This window comes from Apodemus sylvaticus, chromosome 17, assembly GCF_947179515.1.
Source record: "Apodemus sylvaticus chromosome 17, mApoSyl1.1, whole genome shotgun sequence".
NCBI lineage: Eukaryota > Metazoa > Chordata > Mammalia > Rodentia > Muridae > Apodemus > Apodemus sylvaticus.
This window is the reverse complement of record NC_067488.1, coordinates 63618492-63636294: the sequence shown is the minus strand read 5'-3', so window position 1 is coordinate 63636294 and position 17803 is coordinate 63618492. Positions and strand designations below refer to the sequence as shown.

Below are 17803 nucleotides of genomic sequence, written 5' to 3'. Positions count from 1 at the left end.
TTTAATTTTGGTATTTGGTATCTGTCAAGGAAATTGTCCATTTCCTCCAGATTCTCCAGTTGTGTTGAGTACAGGCTCTTGTAGTAGGATCTGATGATTTTTTGGATTTCCTCAGTTTCCGTTGTTATATCTCCCTTTTCATTTCTAAGTTTGTTAATTTGGATACTTTCTCTGTGCCCTTTGGTCAGTCTGGCTAAGGGTTTATCTATCTTGTAGATTTTCTCAAAGAACCAGCTCCTGGTTTTGTTGATTTTTTGTATGGTTCTCTTTATTTCTACTTGATTGATTTCGGCCCTGAGTTTGATGATTTCCTGCCTTCTACTCCTCCTGGGCGAAATAGCTCAGGTGTGTCATTAAGCTGGTAATGTATGCTCTCTCCATTTTCTTTTCTGGAGGCACTCAGGGCTATGAGTTTTCCTCTTAGCACTGCTTTCATTGTGTCCCATAGATTTGGGTATGTTGTGTTTTCATTTTCATTGTGTTCTAAAAAGTCTTTAATTTCTTTCTTTATTTCTTCCTTGACCAAGGTATCATTGAGTAGAGTATTGTTCAGTTTCCACGTGTATGTGGGTTTTCTGTTGTTTCTGTTGCTATTGAAGACCACTTTTACTCCATAGTGATCAGATAGGAGGCATGGGATTAGTTCGATCATCTTATATTTGTTGAGGTCTGTCTTGTGACAAATTATATGGTCGATTTTGGAGAAGGTACCATGAGGTGCTGAGAAAAAGGTATATTCTTTTGTTTTAGGATAGAATGTTCTATATATATCTGTTAAATCTAATTGGTCCAAAGCTTCAATTAGTTTCATTGTGTCCCTGTTTAGTTTCTGTTTTCCTGGTCGGTCCATTGAGGAAAGTACAGTGTTGAAGTCACCCACAATTATTGTGTTAGGTGCAATGTGTGCTTTTAGTTTTAATAAAGTTTCTTTTACGAAAGAGGGTGCCCTTGCATTTGGGGCATAGATGTTCAGGATTGACAGTTCTTCTTTTTGTATTTTTCCTTTGAGCAGCAAGAAGTGTCCCTCAGGGTCTCTTTTGATGACTTTGGGTTGAAAGTCAATTTTATCTAATATTAAAATGGCTACTCCAGCTTGTTTCCTGAGACCATTTGCTTGTAAAATTGTCTTCCAGCCTTTTACTCTAAGGTAGTGTTTGTCTTTGACCCTGAGGTGTGTTTCCTGTAAGCAGCAAAATGTAGGGTCCTGTTTATGTATCCAGTCAGTTAGTCTGTGTCTTTTTATTGGGGCATTAAGTCCATTGATGTTAAGAGATATTAAGGAATAGTGATTGTTACTTACTATCATTTTTGACGTTATTTTTTAAATTTGAATGCTTAACTTCTTTTGGGTTTGATGAAAGGTCACTATCTTGCTTTTTCCAGGGTGAAGTTTCCCTCCTTGTATTGGTGTTGTCCTCCTATTATCCTTTTTAGGGCTGGGTTTGTGGATAGATACTGGGTAAACTTGGTTTTGTCATGAAATATCTTAGTTTCTCCATCTATGGTGATTGAGAGTTTTGCTGGATATAGTAGTTTTGGTTGGCATTTGTGTTCTCTTGGAGTCTGCATGAGATCTGCCCAGGACCTTCTAGCCTTCATAGTCTCAGGTGAAAAGTCTGCTGTGATTCTGATAGGTCTTCCTTTATATGTTACTTGGCCTTTTTCTCTTACTGCCTTTAGTATTCTTTCTTTGTTTAGAACATTTGGTGTTTTGATTATTATGTGACGGGAAGTATTTCTGTTCTGGCCCAGTCTGTTTGGAGTTCTGTAGGCTTCTTGTATATTCATGGGCATCTCTCTCTTTAGGTTAGGGAAGTTTTCTTCCATAATTTTATTGAAGATATTTGCTGGCCCTTTAAGTTGTAAATCTTCACTCTCATCTATGCCTATAATCCTTAGGTTTGGTCTTCTCATTGTGTCCTGGATTTCCTGGATATTTTGGGTTACAAGCTTTTTGCATTTTGCATTTTCTTTAACTGTTGAGTCCATGGTTTCTATGGAATCTTCAGCATCTGAGATTCTTTCTTCTATCTCTTGTATTCTGTTGTTGATATTTGCATCTCTGTCCCCTGATTTCTTCCCAAGGCTTTCTATCTCCAAAGTTGTCTCCCTTTGAGTTTTCTTAGTTGTTTCTACTTCTGATTTTAGATCCTGAATGGTTTTGCTTAGCCCCTTCACTTGCTTGTTTGTGCTTTCCTGTAATTCTTTAAGAGATTTTTGTGTTTCCTCTTTCATGACCTCAGCCTGTTGACCAAAGTTCTCCTGTATTTCTTTAAGAGATTTTTGTGTTTCATCTTTCATGACCTCAGCCTGTTGACCAAAGTTCTCCTGTATTTCTTTAAGTGTTTTTTTGCATTTCCTCCTTGTTGGCTTTTGTATTCTCCTGGATTTCTTTCAATGATTTTTGTGTTTCCCTTGCAAGGGCTTCTAACTTTTGATCCATTTTCTCCTGAATTTCTTTAAGTATGTCCTTCATGTGTTCCTGTACCAGCATCATGACCAGTGATTTTAAATCCAAATCTTGTTTTACTGGTGTGATGGGGTATCCAGGACATGTTGGTAGAGGAGAATTGGGTTCAGATGTTGCCATATTGCCTTGATTTCTGTTAGTGACGTTCCTGCGTTTGCCTTTTGCCATCTAGTTCTCACTGGTGTTAGTTTGTCTTGTCAGTGCTGGACTCACCAGTGCTAGCTGCCCCTTCCCAGTTGGCCTCTGGTGCACAGCTTACCTCCTGCACTGCTTGTAGACAGGGTGCTGCTGCCCAGGCTGTTCAGATCCCAAAGCAGGCACCCGAAGGCTCCCGCTGGGGCCCGCTGGATTCACTGGAGCACACTGACTTCTCCCAGCTGGCCGCCCAGAAGCCCAGCTAGCCACTTGCAGGACTTGGAGATGTGGTGCTGCCGCCCAGGCTGATCTGGATCCGGAAGCGGAGAGAGTAGAGCTGAGGGCTTCCGCCTGAGGCCTTGCCCCAGATTGTGTCTGTGGACCAGATGGAGCCTGTGTGCACCCCCAGGGAGTGCAGATGGTGTATGCTGCTGTGACCTCCCCTGTGTTCCGCTCACTCCGCTGGGCAGCCGATCCGCCAACCAGGCTGGTGCACACAAGGTTAGCCTGGCCGCCCGGTCCCTGAGTCCAGGCAAAAGCCTGGGAGGCCAAGGTCCGAGCAAAGTTCCCCTAGGGCTGTGACTGTTAATTGGGTGCGCCAGGTGACTAGGATGGTGGGCGTGCGCGCCCGCGGTCCCTGAAAGTGCTGGGAGAGTTTGCTGTGCTAACAACCTCCTGGGCCGGTTGACTCACAGATGGCCCACCAAGCCGCCCAGTTCTTGGGGTCAGTCCTGTGCCTTTTGGGGCCTAGACCCCCGCTTTGTTAGCCTCAGGCTATGCCTGTTACAGGTCTGCCCGCCAGAGCTCTCTGTCATCCTGCAGGCAAAATGGCAGCGGCGCGCGCGCAGGCCTGGGCAAAAAACCTCCTGGCTGGGTTGGCACCCCGATGGCCCCCCGACCAGCCCAGGGTCTGGGTGCAGGCCAACGCCCGTCGGGCTCAGACCACCGCGGTGTTGGCCTCGGATTATGTTTGTGTACCTCAGTCTGTCCGATCCCTGGAGTCCGGAACCAAGATGGATGCACCTCTCCTGACTGGTGGGAGGCCGAGTTCTGAAGTGGCTTCCGTGCAGGAAAGGCGCAGCACAACTGCAGCTGCTGGCCGCCCGGCTGGTCAGCGAAGGTTAGTGGTCGTGGGCGCAGGACCTAACTGGACCCTGTGTCACCTTGGTTCCACTACTGATGGCCCTTCAGCCGCCACCGCCACCGGAAGCCTGAGTGGTCTAGAATTGAATCACTCATTTGTCTGGTTATTATCAGCACATTCTATTTAACCAGTCTGAAAGCAACTTGGAATATCTCCCTCATTAGGTCTGAGGCACCTCTACCTAAGTTACACCATTGTCCCATGAAGTCTCCTAGGAAAAAAGGAAAAGAATTCTTCCCATCATTCAACTTGGCAGCACACTGGGTATGAAACTCTAATCACAGCCACTAGGGAGACTGGGAGATTACTAGTTTAAGGTCTAGGACTACAGAGTAAAAATTCAAAGTCATCATAAGCAACTTGAGGAGACCTTATTTCAAACTAAAATAAAATGGGGCTAATGATATGGCCTACCTGCTTATACACAATCAACCTCCAATAATCAGATTTAAGTAGCAGCTACATTCTGTTTCCAGAAAGAGACCAATCATTGGTAAGGAGCCTCACCTTGTCTCAGGTGAGACTTGGCCCCACTGTCTACTGCCCTTAGTTTTGATCTTGGCCCACAGAGTAGGACAATGACTTGTTTCCACTTACTAACAGCAATGAGTTGCCCTATATATAGTAGCAGAGTATTAGTTGTTATATTCTGGTTCCAAAGCCAATCTACTGAGGACTCCAGTATTGAGCAATGGAGCTCAAAATTGAGTTTATAGGTCACCAGACTGGTCACCAAATCTGGTGCACACGGAGGAGACAGAGCATCAGGCAAACCTCACCTGAGCTTTGTTGCTTATTCACTGCATGAAATGCTGGGGCTGGAGAGATGGCTTAGTGGTTAAGGGCTCTGGCTGCTCTTTCAGAGGTCCTGAGTTCAATTCCCAGCAACCACATGGTAGCTCAGTCTGTGAAATGCTGGCCAATCATGATTCAGAACTGACAAATGACTTTACCTAATTTTACTCTAAGTATGAAATCCTAATTTAAGCAGAAAGATGATGGTTATAGCTCACAAAAATGAAAAATTTTAAGTAGGACTTTAAAAAACATTCATTCATTCATGAATCATGTGTGTACACAGGAACATGTGTGTATGATGTTTATATGTGCTGTGTGTGCATGGAGATCACAGGATTATTTGTGGGAGTCTGCTCACTTTCCACTGTTTGGGTCCCAAGGATCAAATTCAGGTCAGCGGGTTAAAGGCCAGGTACCTTTTCCCAATGAGCCAATTTTCTAGCCCTCAAGCTCAAGGGGTCTTCAGGACATTACTGAGTATGTCCACCTTTAATGTCACACCATCCCTCCCTTCATCACTGACCCTAAACACTTGGGTCCTTAGAGATCTTCAGTAAGGGGAAGTTTTTTTTCAAGCATTTACAACACCAAGGACTGTTTGAGGTCCCTGTGTTGCTAGTCTGGGTTTTACTGACTGGAATGATGGGCTATACTAAGGGGTGTGACTTAAGCAATGCTGGATGAGGTTGGTTGTTAGTTTCTTTGTTCTGTTAAGAAAAGATCTCTAAGCCCCAAACATCCAGAGCCAGTGGTGGCAGTGATGCTGGAATATTACATACACACTTCAGCATAATAGTGAAGTTTATAGTTGACTTTAGGACACATTATTTGGGGCCAAGGTGATTTTAAAACCCTGAAAATAACTATTTCTACTTGTTTTGGAAAGCAATACACTTGGAAGCTTCATAATTCTTATAAAGAACCCATTAATTGTAAACCAAATGACTTGAAATTATCCTTCTATGATTTTCAGTGAAGTCCTCCATCTGAATTGACTGGCAGGCTGGGAACCCATTACCACACTACAACTCTCCAGAAAGCGTGAAAGGTTTGCTGTCTGTCAGATAGATGTCTGGAGACATGGCAAGGAAAACAGTCCTGTTTCCCAATAGTGGCATAAAAGTCAAAATATATAAAAGCTTCATCACCATATTTTATTTTTGAGCATTTTAAAAATGTCTAGTGGTGTTTTAATTTATAATATTGTGAACTATTTATTCTTTATCTTCCTATCAAGAGATGGCAATTAAACAAATAGCACATTTTTGCTATGTAATTTAAAGATGTATTAATTTGATGTCTATGCACCAAAAAATGAGCTCATTCTCTTAGACAAAAATGTGTGTCCTCTAGATAAAGACAACTACTTCTATAGAGTAGTAATTTATCATATATATGTGTGTATATATATATACATATGATAAATTACATACACACACATATATGCACACATGCATACACATACATACACACATATATGCACACACATACACATACACACATGCACACACACATGTATATACACACACACATACACACACACACACACACACACACACACACATATCCTCACATTCTCACTACTGGAGCTCCTCCTCCAGTAGTCATGGCTTGACCTAGAACAAGCCGATCTTCTATCAGTCCCATTATAGAGAATCACTTTGGCCAAGGTCACTACTCAGAGTTTAAGATCATGGAAGCTCAGCCCTGGGATTTATTTCACCCATTATTAGTACTTTCCATGGATGTTCCACCATGATAAGCACTCTTGACATCTGAAACAATTTCCCTAGGGTTCATTCATTCTGTGCACTGGTCCTCCCTCCAATCTCCCCTCCACATGCACTTCCTGTCATTTGAATAGGGTTCATTCATTCTGTGAGCTGGTCCCCCCACCTCCAATCTCCCCTCCACATGCACTTCCTGTCATTTGGATAGGGTTCATTCATTCTGTGAGCTGGTCCCCTACCTCCAATCTCCCCTCCACATGCACTTCCTGTCATTTGGATAGGGTTCATTCATTCTGTGAGCTGGTCCCCTACCTCCAATCCTCCCCTCCACATGCACTTCCTGTCCACATACACTCCCCTCCTCATGCATTTCCTGAAGGGGGAAAATGAGTGGGAATGGGGTACATGATATGAAATTCACAAAGAATCAAAAAAAGTGTGTGTGTGTGTGTGTGTGTGTGAGTGTGTGTAATCATAGCATGTGTGGATGTCAGAAGACAGTTTGTGGGACTTGGAGTCTCTTTCCGCCTTTATGTGGCTGAGATGAAACTCAGGCTAGTTGCCTTGGTCACCAGCACTTTTACCTGACAAGTCTTCTAGCTAGTTTCTAGAACAATAGTTTTAACTAGAAATATATTTTATATCTTCTATGTTAGAATGGTGTGCATGTTCATTATTATTTAATTCACGGTACACTTATTTCTTATTTCTTTAAGCAAATGTCTGTCTTTGGTTGAACATACCCTTTGTAACTGAGGAAAAATCAACCATCTTTTTCCAAAATATAATACTTGTATCTGGAAACTCAGTTACCTTAATACTAAGTTAGCAGGCACCATCATGAACATGCTTAATAGTTAACTGAGGATGTAATGAGGATAACTGTTAATTGAGGAATAATGTTAATTGAGGAATTAACATTAGAAAGACCCAAAGACAATGCTCCAAATGATTTTCTTGATAGAGGTAAAATACTTCTAGATTATAAGGTAACTAACTGAGAGGCTGCGGAGATAGCTTAGTTGGTAAAGTCTTGCCACAGAAACGAGGGCCTGAATCCAGTCACCAGAACCCATGTGAAAAAGCAGTGCGCTCTTATACACTTAGTGTTGAGGAGGTAGAGACAGGCAGGGCTCAGGGGATCTCCACCCATCTGGTCTCACCTGCTTGACATATAACGGGAAAGACGGTGTCTAAAGATGAAATGAATAAAATAAAGTGTACACATCACTGAAGAAAAACACCCAAGGTTGTTCTCTGGCCTCCACACATACTTGCATATACTTGCACACACACATACATGAACACCTATATATGTACATACATTTGCATATGCATACACACATGTATACACACATTTATACACATGTGCAAGCAGAAATTTACAACATAGACACATTTATACACACATTCCCACACAGAAACAAATGTATACACAGGTACACTTTAATTTGTATTCATATACACACATGGATACACACAGATATGTACACTTGTATTCATATATGCACATATTTATACACATGCACACACTTGCATATAGATAACACATATACACACATACACATATATACATGTACACAATAGCATGCATATTTTTATGCACATAGACATAGATATGCACTCATTTGTACACCATATACACACACCACCAAGCAATTGATAACATTACTTTGTTAGCATGTGATATGAATCATTTGCTTTGAAAATTCATCCTATATTCATTACAGAATAATTTAACTCTTGGGAATAGATTTATACCTGCATATTAACCCAGTCTCATGCCAGTGTAAATTTAATATTGGTAAATTAAAAATAGTCAAATTTTAAGTAACCTGCTTAAATAATGCTTATTTAAATAGTTATTAAACACTGAGCACCATGTAACGTAGTTATGAGAATTGTGGCCTTTAAGCCACTAACCTGACTTTTAGTTCTGGCCTCGCTGCTTGTTATTCTGTGGTCTTTATAATTTTGTTATAAGACCCGTTGTTTCTAGCAGCAGATTCTGGCTGTTCTGACACTATAGATCTGAGAGATAAAAATCAGGTTAGTGTAATTTTCACTCCAGTCAAGAATACAGGGAGAGGAAAGGAGGAAGTGTGGGCCAGGGTGTGGGCTCTGAGATGCTGCACCGGGTGAGCTCCACCAGGAGAGGAGCAGCAGCCATGCAGGAGAGGAGCAGCAGCCATGCAGGAGAGGAGCAGCAGCTATGCAGGAGAGGAGCAGCAGCCATGCAGGAGAGGAGCAGCAGCCATGCAGGAGAGGAGCAGCAGCCATGCAGGAGAGGAGCTGATGCTTGGTTAGGTATTGCCAATGAGGAAGAGAACCAGTGATAGCTCTGCATGTGTAGAGATGGACAGTAACAGCTGTCTCCTGCCATTGGAGCTCCAGCTGAATGAGCAAAGTCTGAAATGGGGCTCAGTGAGCCAAGACAGAGGGAACAGAGGAACTCAGTGCCAATCACCTGGGTCCAGTGCTGAGGCGTAAGTGCTAGGACAGTAGTGTATAAAAATATATTCATTTTATACTTGCAGTTTGTACAGACGGCAGCTACATGTAGATGGTACTTGGAGAAATTAAATAAAATGATAGGATGTAAGAACAATAATACAATACCCTAGGATAAAATACAATACTATGGAATACAATACCCTACTCATCTTGTAGAGAAGATGAGTATCCAAATGACAGGAAATGCATGTGGAGGGGAGACTGGAAGTGGGGGGGGGGGGACCAGCTCACAGAATGAATGAACCCTTTTCCAAATAGGTTCATGGTGGGTAAAAGTGCTGGCTACCAAGGCAACTAGTGTGAGTTTCATCTCACCCACATAAATGGAGAAAGAGAGACTCAACTCCCTCAACTGAACCCTTTGGTTAGACTTTACCACCCATACTACTCAAAGCAGCAGACACAGTAGTTACATTTCTTTCCCAAGTAAGAATTGTAATAATGTCAAAGGTCAAAACATGTTCACCAAAGCCATTAGGCTGCTTGAGAAAGTACTTATTAAAATAGGGTTTTTTAAACCCTAATTTTTAAAAACTGAGTGTGGGGCATTGTCCTCTTCATATGCCTGGGTGGAACCGAACAGGTGTGTGCAGATGCACACATCTCTCTGTCCTCATGTTGTGTGTGTGTGTGTGTGTGTGTGTTTTAACCCAACTTCTCCAGAACACAGGGTTTTTTTTTTTTGTTTTCTGTTTTAATGGATGCTTTTAATTTTTAATTAGATATTTGTTTAATTTACATTTCAAATGGTATCCCCTTTCTCGTTACCCCTCTGAAAACACCTATCCCATGCCCCTCCCCCTGCTCACCTGTCCTCCCCACTTTCCTGACTGGCATGCCCCTACTCTAGGGCATCGAGCCTTCAGCAGATCAATGGTCTCTCCTCTCACTGATGCCTGACCAGGCCATCCTCTGCTACATATATAGCTGCAGCCATGGGTCCCTCCATGGGTACTCTTTGGTTGGTGGTTAAGTCCCTGGGAGCTCTGAGCGTACTGCTTGGTGCCTATTATTGCTCCTCCCATTCAGCTCCTTGGTCCCTTTCTCTAGCTGCTCCATTGGGGGACCCTATGCTCAGTCTATTGGTTGACTGTGAGCTGGGTATTTTGATCCACCTTCCAATAAGGATCAAAGGATCCACATATCTAAATGCTCTGCCACTGTCCCACTGGGGTTGCCATCTCTACAATCTGTGTCAGTGAATTCCTTGTCATATCCTGCCCAGGCCATAAAACACAAATCTCAGTTTTGGGTACTGTGGCTCAGGGACCATTGCTAAGGATGCATTCTTATCTACAACAGGATGGACTAGTTCATACTGTAGTAGTCAACACTGCCAAGGCTCAGTACCAGTTCACAGGACATGTCTACTGTGTCATTCAGGATACCTGGCCTATCCCACGTTCTCTCAGCACGACACCAGCTTCCACATGGCTCCATTCTTGTTGAAAACCAAATGCATCTATATAGGTGTCGCATGTGCCACTGATTCACAGTCTCACTCTTCAGAGCAACATGTGTGACTAGAAAAGACAGGATGGACAACCCTTCATCCAATTCCTTCCCCACTCTCTTCCTTAATCATGTTTTCTCCTTGGTCCAAACAAATAAGCCGTGTGTTTGGAAATCAGAATCCCGAGATGCTTCCTATCCAGGACAAAGCAACTGTGTCTCTGAAGAACACAGACACAAATGACACCAGGAATATCACGCTGCCTGGGCTATCTTTGACTTCAGACAAGACAGTAGAAATGGCAGCCTGTAGGCCTTGGGAAGGTGGAAATAAGAAAAGGTTTTCATTCTTACACCTTTATTCTTTATATTTATGAAATGCTCTGGGGAGTGGTTTCGGGAGCCATCTGTGAATATTCCCTTTGGCATCTAATGTTTCCAAACACAGTCATAATTTGGTCTTTTCCCTGACATGAGAGCCCAAGAGCTATAGCAGCCTCCTCTCTGAGGTTGGCGCTGACACCACTGTCTTCACTGGGAAGCCCGCCTACCACTGAGTCAAGGAAGCAGGAGCCTAGGCAGTGGCAACTGATGACCCTGGAGTGGGCTTTTGCACGTGAAGAACATAGGAACTTTCCTAGCACAAACTGCACACTGCATAAGCCTCAGAACTGTTCAGTCTGCTGCAGAACCACACTACAGCTCACAACATGTTTAATTTTACCACCTCCCACTTCTGAGTAGAGCTTAAACCAATTTCTTTTTAATCACTACAGCAAAATCAAAAGGAAACACCTGCTTTTGAGTGGGTGACATGAAGTACGCAAATATTCTCTTTCATTATTGAGATGGTAAGTATTTCAAATGTGGATTGTTTTTATACTTTATCTCCTATGGCTAAGAAGCAAACCAAATGCCCATTATTCTTGCTAAGTTCCTTTTAGATGACATGCCTGCACACAAAGGAAGATTTCTTGGCTTCCCATATGATTTCCATGTTTAATAATTTGCATCATATTTTACTTTTTAAAGAAGCATGACACTGATGTCAAGATAACCAGACCAAAATGTATAAAATAATAAAAAACATTTAAAATAAAATTTAAATATTTCTTCCATTGTTTCATGCTTTGTGGTTGGAATTACTACTTTTGAGTGACAGGGAAAGGACATGCTAAAATATATTACACATTATTAATTTATTTGAATAATGACTAAGTTTAATTTTTAATTTGTTTGATGCATAAAAATATACTTTGCCAATAACTATAACTAAATTACAATTTTAGATCAATTATCTGTGTGTTTGATTATGCACTGGGAGTAAGACATCATATATACTAAATTAAGTCTATATGAAAGAGATAGACAGTACATAGATTTGAGTGGGAATTTCCAAGGAAAATTATATTAGGATGCTTTAGGATTCTAGCATGGATTCCCGTCCTCTGTAAGAACTGTGATTACGAATCCCTCTGGAGGGGCTGAGGAGGTGGCTCAGGTGGTAAAGGGTTGCTGCACAAACAGATCCGAGTTCACTATTCAACATCCACACAAAAGGAGAGCACAGATATGCATGTCTGTAACTCAGGCCCTGAGGACTGAAGGGCAGAGGGATGCGTGGGACAGCTGGACAGCAGCCCAGTGGGGTTGTGGAGCTGTGAGTGCAGAGTTGCTGTCTGAGAGAATACACAGATGTGATTCTTACCAGAGAAAGTGATAGCAAGCCAGGTGTATTGGCTGGTTTTGTGTGTCAACTTGACACAGACTGGAGTTATCACAGAGAAAGGAGCTTCAGTTGGGGAAGTGCCTCCATGAGATCCAGCGGTGGGGCATTTTCTCAATTAGTGATCAAGGGGGGAGGGCCCCATGTGGGTGGTGCCATCTCTGGGCTGGTAGTCTTGGGTTCTATAAGAAAGCAGGCTGAGCAAGCCAGGAGAAGCAAGCCAGTAAGAAACATCCCTCCATGGCCTCTGCATCAGCTCCTGCTTTCAACCTTGCTTGAGTTCCAGTCCTGACTTCCTTTTGTGATGAACAGCAACGCAGAAGTGTAAGCTGAATAAACCCTTTCCTCCCCAACTTCCTTCTTGGTCATGATGTCTGTGCAGGAATAGAAACCTGGTTAGGGGACAGACTGGGGTTGGATCGGATCAAATCATATTATTTGTATATATACATACACACACATATATGTATGTGTTTGTGTGTGTTTATATATATATGAATAAATTTATCAAGTAATAAACAAATTCTTTAAAAAGAATAGGTAGAGAACTACTGAAGAAATCCAATATTAACTCTTGTCTTCACATTCACTCACACATATACATGCAACCACCTCCTGTCTGGAGCACACCATGTCATACACACACATATACAAACAAATAAAATGAAACAAAGAAAGAATAGCTAATGACAGCCATCGCAGGGACTTCAGACTCTGTATGCATGGGACCTCTACAGTACTTGGCCATGATACCTTGCAATGTAGAATTCACAGTGGATTTACTTTGATCAGTGCTATCTGCATAAGCACTGTAAATGGATATTGTTTTCAGAGAGGCACTACACAGAGAACTTTGATACTGAGTCTGTTTCCTTTCAAATGATCATATTCCAAACCATCCTAGACAACTATATAGGGTACAAAGATTCCCAGAACCTCACATTCTTATGCAGTACAATTAACTGAAGAAAAATTAAAAATGACTGCTTAAAAGAGGCACATCAATTCTCTTAGATGTAGTTATTTGTAATGACTAGTGGCCACAGAGACCTATGCCTGTGATAACCACACCCACTCTTCAGTGTTTTAAGGATTACTTGAGCAGATGTACAGAATACTAAGTCCATGGTACAACACCTGAGCTAAACACCTTCAATAAATATTTGCTGCATTGTTATATAATACTGGACAAGCTATATAAGGAGCTTACATGCAAACAATATTAATATGGGTCAAAAGGCACCAGAAAAAAAAGGTCCACACTTGACTCCAGGAGCCAAGGTGTGAATAGCTACAGAATCCAGTTCTTCTCACATACTGAAAAAACTATTTGTTTACTTGCTAAAAATTGAGATCAAATGTCACATTATCACTAGCAATATTTAACAACAGTGCTACATTGCAAGATTGTGTTGAGTATTTATTTTCTCCAAGTACTTAATTACCATTATTTTTGTAGCATTTATAGTTTTAAAAGGTAAGAAGGAATGAACATTCAAGAATACACAGATTTTCCTTATTGCCCTTCTTAAGGAAAAGATACAGGCCAGCACTTTCTAGCACAAGCTGTCATCAGGTACAATGTGTCCGAGCATCAGGGAACATAATTTTCCATATAAGAAAGAAAGCTGCTTTGCTGAGGGAATGATCTGAAACTCCTTAATAGCTTTGATGGGGCTGAGGCGGGAAAAGGAATCGGAAAGAAGAAACACCTAGAAGTTGGATGCAGTTTGTGCAGAGGCTCCTTCAGGTGCACTTCCTATCCTTACAGGGAAGTCAGCCTCGGCGGAGGGGCCTGGGTGATTTGTATATATAGGAGACAGTTTTATACATCACATTTCTTTGATGAAAACAACAGCTGGCTGTTGCTGAGTCAGAAAACCTGTTCACTTCAGGTCAGGCCATTTATCATGTTTCTTTCTTATAAATGAGCTCTTGAACAATAAACAACCTGAATAAATCTGTAAGATATGGTAACGATTTTAGTTGGGGCAGCAGAGCCTTCCTCAAGAAAGCTCTATACAGCTAATGGAAATTACGCTTGCCTCGAGTGCTTCCATAAATGGGGCAGAATAGAAGTAAATAAACAAATGATGTGATTTCTTACCAGAATAAAATGATTCTCACGTTGCCTTTCTTCCAGAAAGCTCTGGCAGACTTTCCCCAGTCAGGGTAGGGCTTGTCCTGAAGCATCATATCGGTGACCTGAAGAGGACAGGAACTGGCTTAACATCTGAGTACATCTCCAACTCATATTTCAACCCAAGAAGACATTTACATATACTGAGAATAGACTATGTACATGTTTAACGTTAGACTACATGAAGAGATACAAATTAGAAGTATAAGATTCATTCAATTAAACTACGTAAGAGCATGTTTGATTTTACACACTGCATGAACATGTTTAGTTATTCACTGTGGAAATACGGAGACTGGTTTTTAAATGTTAACTAACATTATATAGGATTTTTTTCCAATTAAACTATGTTTCATTAAAACTATTAGCATATAATATCAGTCTGAACCAACGGTTTTCATCAATGGATTTTATCATATCAAGCCCCTCTTCTCTCGCCTGAAAACCATCTTTCATAGGATAGTACATTTGATTAGTAGAGTCCCCTTAGAATATAAACATGAGTATATATTCTCACATTTGTGTTATTCTTAGGCATTCCTAAAGTCATGAGCTTCAAAACAGAATCTCCAAATCCCAAATCCAAATTCTTTTACCTAAATCCTAATTCAAAATTTGTTTCTCTCTCTCTCTCTCTCTCTCTCTCTCTCTCTCTCTCTCTCTCTCTCTCTCTCCCCCTTCCTCCTCCCTCCCTCTCTCCAATTCTACTGTCTGTGGCTCTTGCCAACTTCCCACCCCCTCACCCCTGAAGTAGTAAATAACTAATACACGAGCAAAACTTCGTGCGCTCCCTGCCATCAATCCCCAAGTATGCAAGGCACATGTTCTCATCAGCCAACACTCTCCCTTTTACAATCTGCATCTTCCAAAAAGCATCCTTCCTCTTTCTGCCTCACGTACAGACTCCACCCTTCTGCTGAGGCCTGGGTACAGCGGTGCTCCTCCAAGCCTCCTCGCTGTTTGCTCCGGTGCACACAGCACACTCTCGCTGTCTCATCTTCTTGTGCCAAAACACACTCCATTTGCCATGTTAACATTTCTCTTTTCTATCAGCCTCTAAGATCCCTAATAATAAATGTTCACCTTTGCATCCTTTCTACTGTCTTGGGGTCTTTCACATAGCAGTCCAAAATGCTTATACCAAAGATAGATGATGAAATGAATTAGTAAATATATGTTTATTATAAAAGACTCATTTGCAGGGTAAATTGCTCACTAACCACACCACATATTAACGCTTTCCACAAGTGCTCAGTGTATCATTAATAGCCTGCTAAATGAACATTTAAAAGGCCTATAAGTGTGCAAATTTCCTAAAAAAGGAAAATGTGATTTTTGTATGCATTGTACATGCACATAAACAATTTTTTTTCTGAAAATTTATAATCCATCAAACAGGCGTCATTCCACTAGTTTTGATTTTAGTTAATAATGCTCAAATTTAAATACAGTGTCTTAATCAGGACTAGTATTGCTGTGATTAGACACCACAACCAAAGCAACTTGGGAAAAGGGGGTTTATTTGGCTTATTCCTCGACATTATGGAGGAATGAATGAAGCAGCACTGGATGAAGTCAGGACAAGAACTCACACAGTTCAGGAACCGGGAGGCAGGAGCTGATGCGCACAGGTCATGGAGGGCACTGCTTACTGCATTATTCATCATGACTTACTTAGCTGCTTCCTTATAGAAGTAGGACCACCAGCCCAAGGGTGGCCCCATTCCCAATAAACTGTGCCCTCCGCCATCAATCCTGAGTTAAGGAAATGCCACACAGGTTTGCCTAAAGCCCCGTTATATGGAGGCATTTTCTCAGTCGAGGAACCCACAACTCTGACGATTTGAGCATGTATCATAAAACTAGCCAGCACACACAAGATAGATTCAAAATTAAGAAACCTGATAGAGACTAAAATATAATTTATTGCAAAAAGAAGAATTTTGATTACTTATTAAGAAATACGCCTGTGGGGCTAGAGAGATGGCTCAGCGGTTAAGAGCACTGACCGTTCTTCCAGAAGTCCTGAGTTCAATTTCTAGCAACCACATGGTGGCTCACAAGCATCTGTAGTGGGATCTGAAGCCCTCTCCTGGAGTGTCTGAAGACAGCTTGAGTATGAAGATGAGCTACAGTGTGCTCATATACATAAAATAAATAAATCTTTAAAAAAATACTCCTGTGCTATCATCATGGGTCAGACAGGTGTATTTGTGCAGTGGTCACATGATGATAATAATTGGCAGCTAAGTGTAAGCCACAAACAGGACACCTGCATCCCACCTCCAGGGCTTGGGGATCACTGTAGAAGAGAGAGCAGGAAGAGCCAAAGAACTGTGGGAAAGTATCAGTTCCTCAGACTCTGGGAGCAGCTAATACCGATAATTCAAAACAAAAGATATTTATTTGATTTACTTTTATATGTGTCTCTGTGTGTGTTCATATGTATACAGATGTGTGTTAAGGTATGTACACTACAGGTGTGTGTACAGGTATGTGTGCAGGTGTGAGTTAAGGTATGTATACAGGTATGTGTGCAGGTGTATGTATAGGTGTCACAGTGAACAGAAAAAAAAACCATCAGGCTCACTAAAGCCAGGGTTATAGACATTTGTGATCCACTCGATACAGGTTCCCGGAACCTCTTAAAGAGCAGCCGATGGGGGAGGGAAGGGAGCTGAAGGGACTTTCCGGGAGTGGGGGTCTAGAAAAGGGGAAATCATTTGAAATGTAAATAAAAAATATATCAATAAAAAGAAAAAAAAAAAAGAGCAGCCAATGTTCTCAACTGCCAAGCAAGGTATCTCTCCAGCCCTTGCTACTTCTAAAGTAGAGGGAATAACTGATTATTTTCTCATCTATTTGGTTTTGTTCTAACCCTTCCCAATTATTTTTTTTTAATTTTCAAACTAGCAGTGATGGCCTTCAATTATATTTCCATCAAAAATGATTCAAGATGTTTATTGACAAGATCCAAGGGAAGAGATAGAGGAAACAAATGCACAAATCAGGTGAATTGTACTGTCACAAAAAGCAGGCAGACTCAAGGAATCTAAATCCCACGTATTCAGACACAGTCTCAGTGAGGTAAGAAAGAGCCGCTGTGACAATCTCAGCCATCTTCCCCTCGTTACCCATTTAGAGAGCAAGTCTTGTGCCGACTATTTAACAAAACATAAAGGTTTTTATTTCATGTCTCACCAGATTTAAAAAAATAATGATAAGATTTCATTATTTCTTTCATCAGTATGTCTCCTGTATCTGCGGAGTATAAATGATAATATTTTCATGTAACAAAATTGATTTCTGGGCGTTTTATTCCATTTCATTGTTCCAGGGTAAGTATTCTGACAATACTTATCATATTTTCTGGGGAGTAGTCATCCGCGATTAGATGGCCGAAGATTATGCAGCTTATTTTATAAGAACCTCATCTGGAGATAAAGCCTTTTCTCGAAAAAACGGTAAGATGGGGGCCAAGAAACAATCTGTCAGATGCCAGGCAGCTGGTCCTTTTCACCCCAGTTCCTAGTCTTTACTTTAAGTCACATCATCTGATTGATGAGAAGTCACTTACAGCTAAATTGGCAGTTGCAGGGACAATCATTAAAGGGACGCATTCAATAAGGAAAAAATCCAATTACCTTCTGCATTAGAGAAATCAAATTTATTTCTGGTGTTGGTCAAGGGCAGT

General features: G+C 41.4%; 1 protein-coding gene across 1 annotated transcript in view; it reads right to left on the bottom strand.

The window, feature by feature from the left end:
* Tmem117 (transmembrane protein 117) overlaps positions 1 to 17803 on the bottom strand; it is a 470864-nt gene that overhangs the window by 142136 nt on the left and 310925 nt on the right. The window contains exon 5 of the mRNA XM_052161429.1: positions 14077 to 14174. Within this exon, the coding sequence (XP_052017389.1) occupies positions 14077 to 14174 (98 nt within the window). The remainder of the gene's footprint in view (positions 1 to 14076; positions 14175 to 17803) is intronic.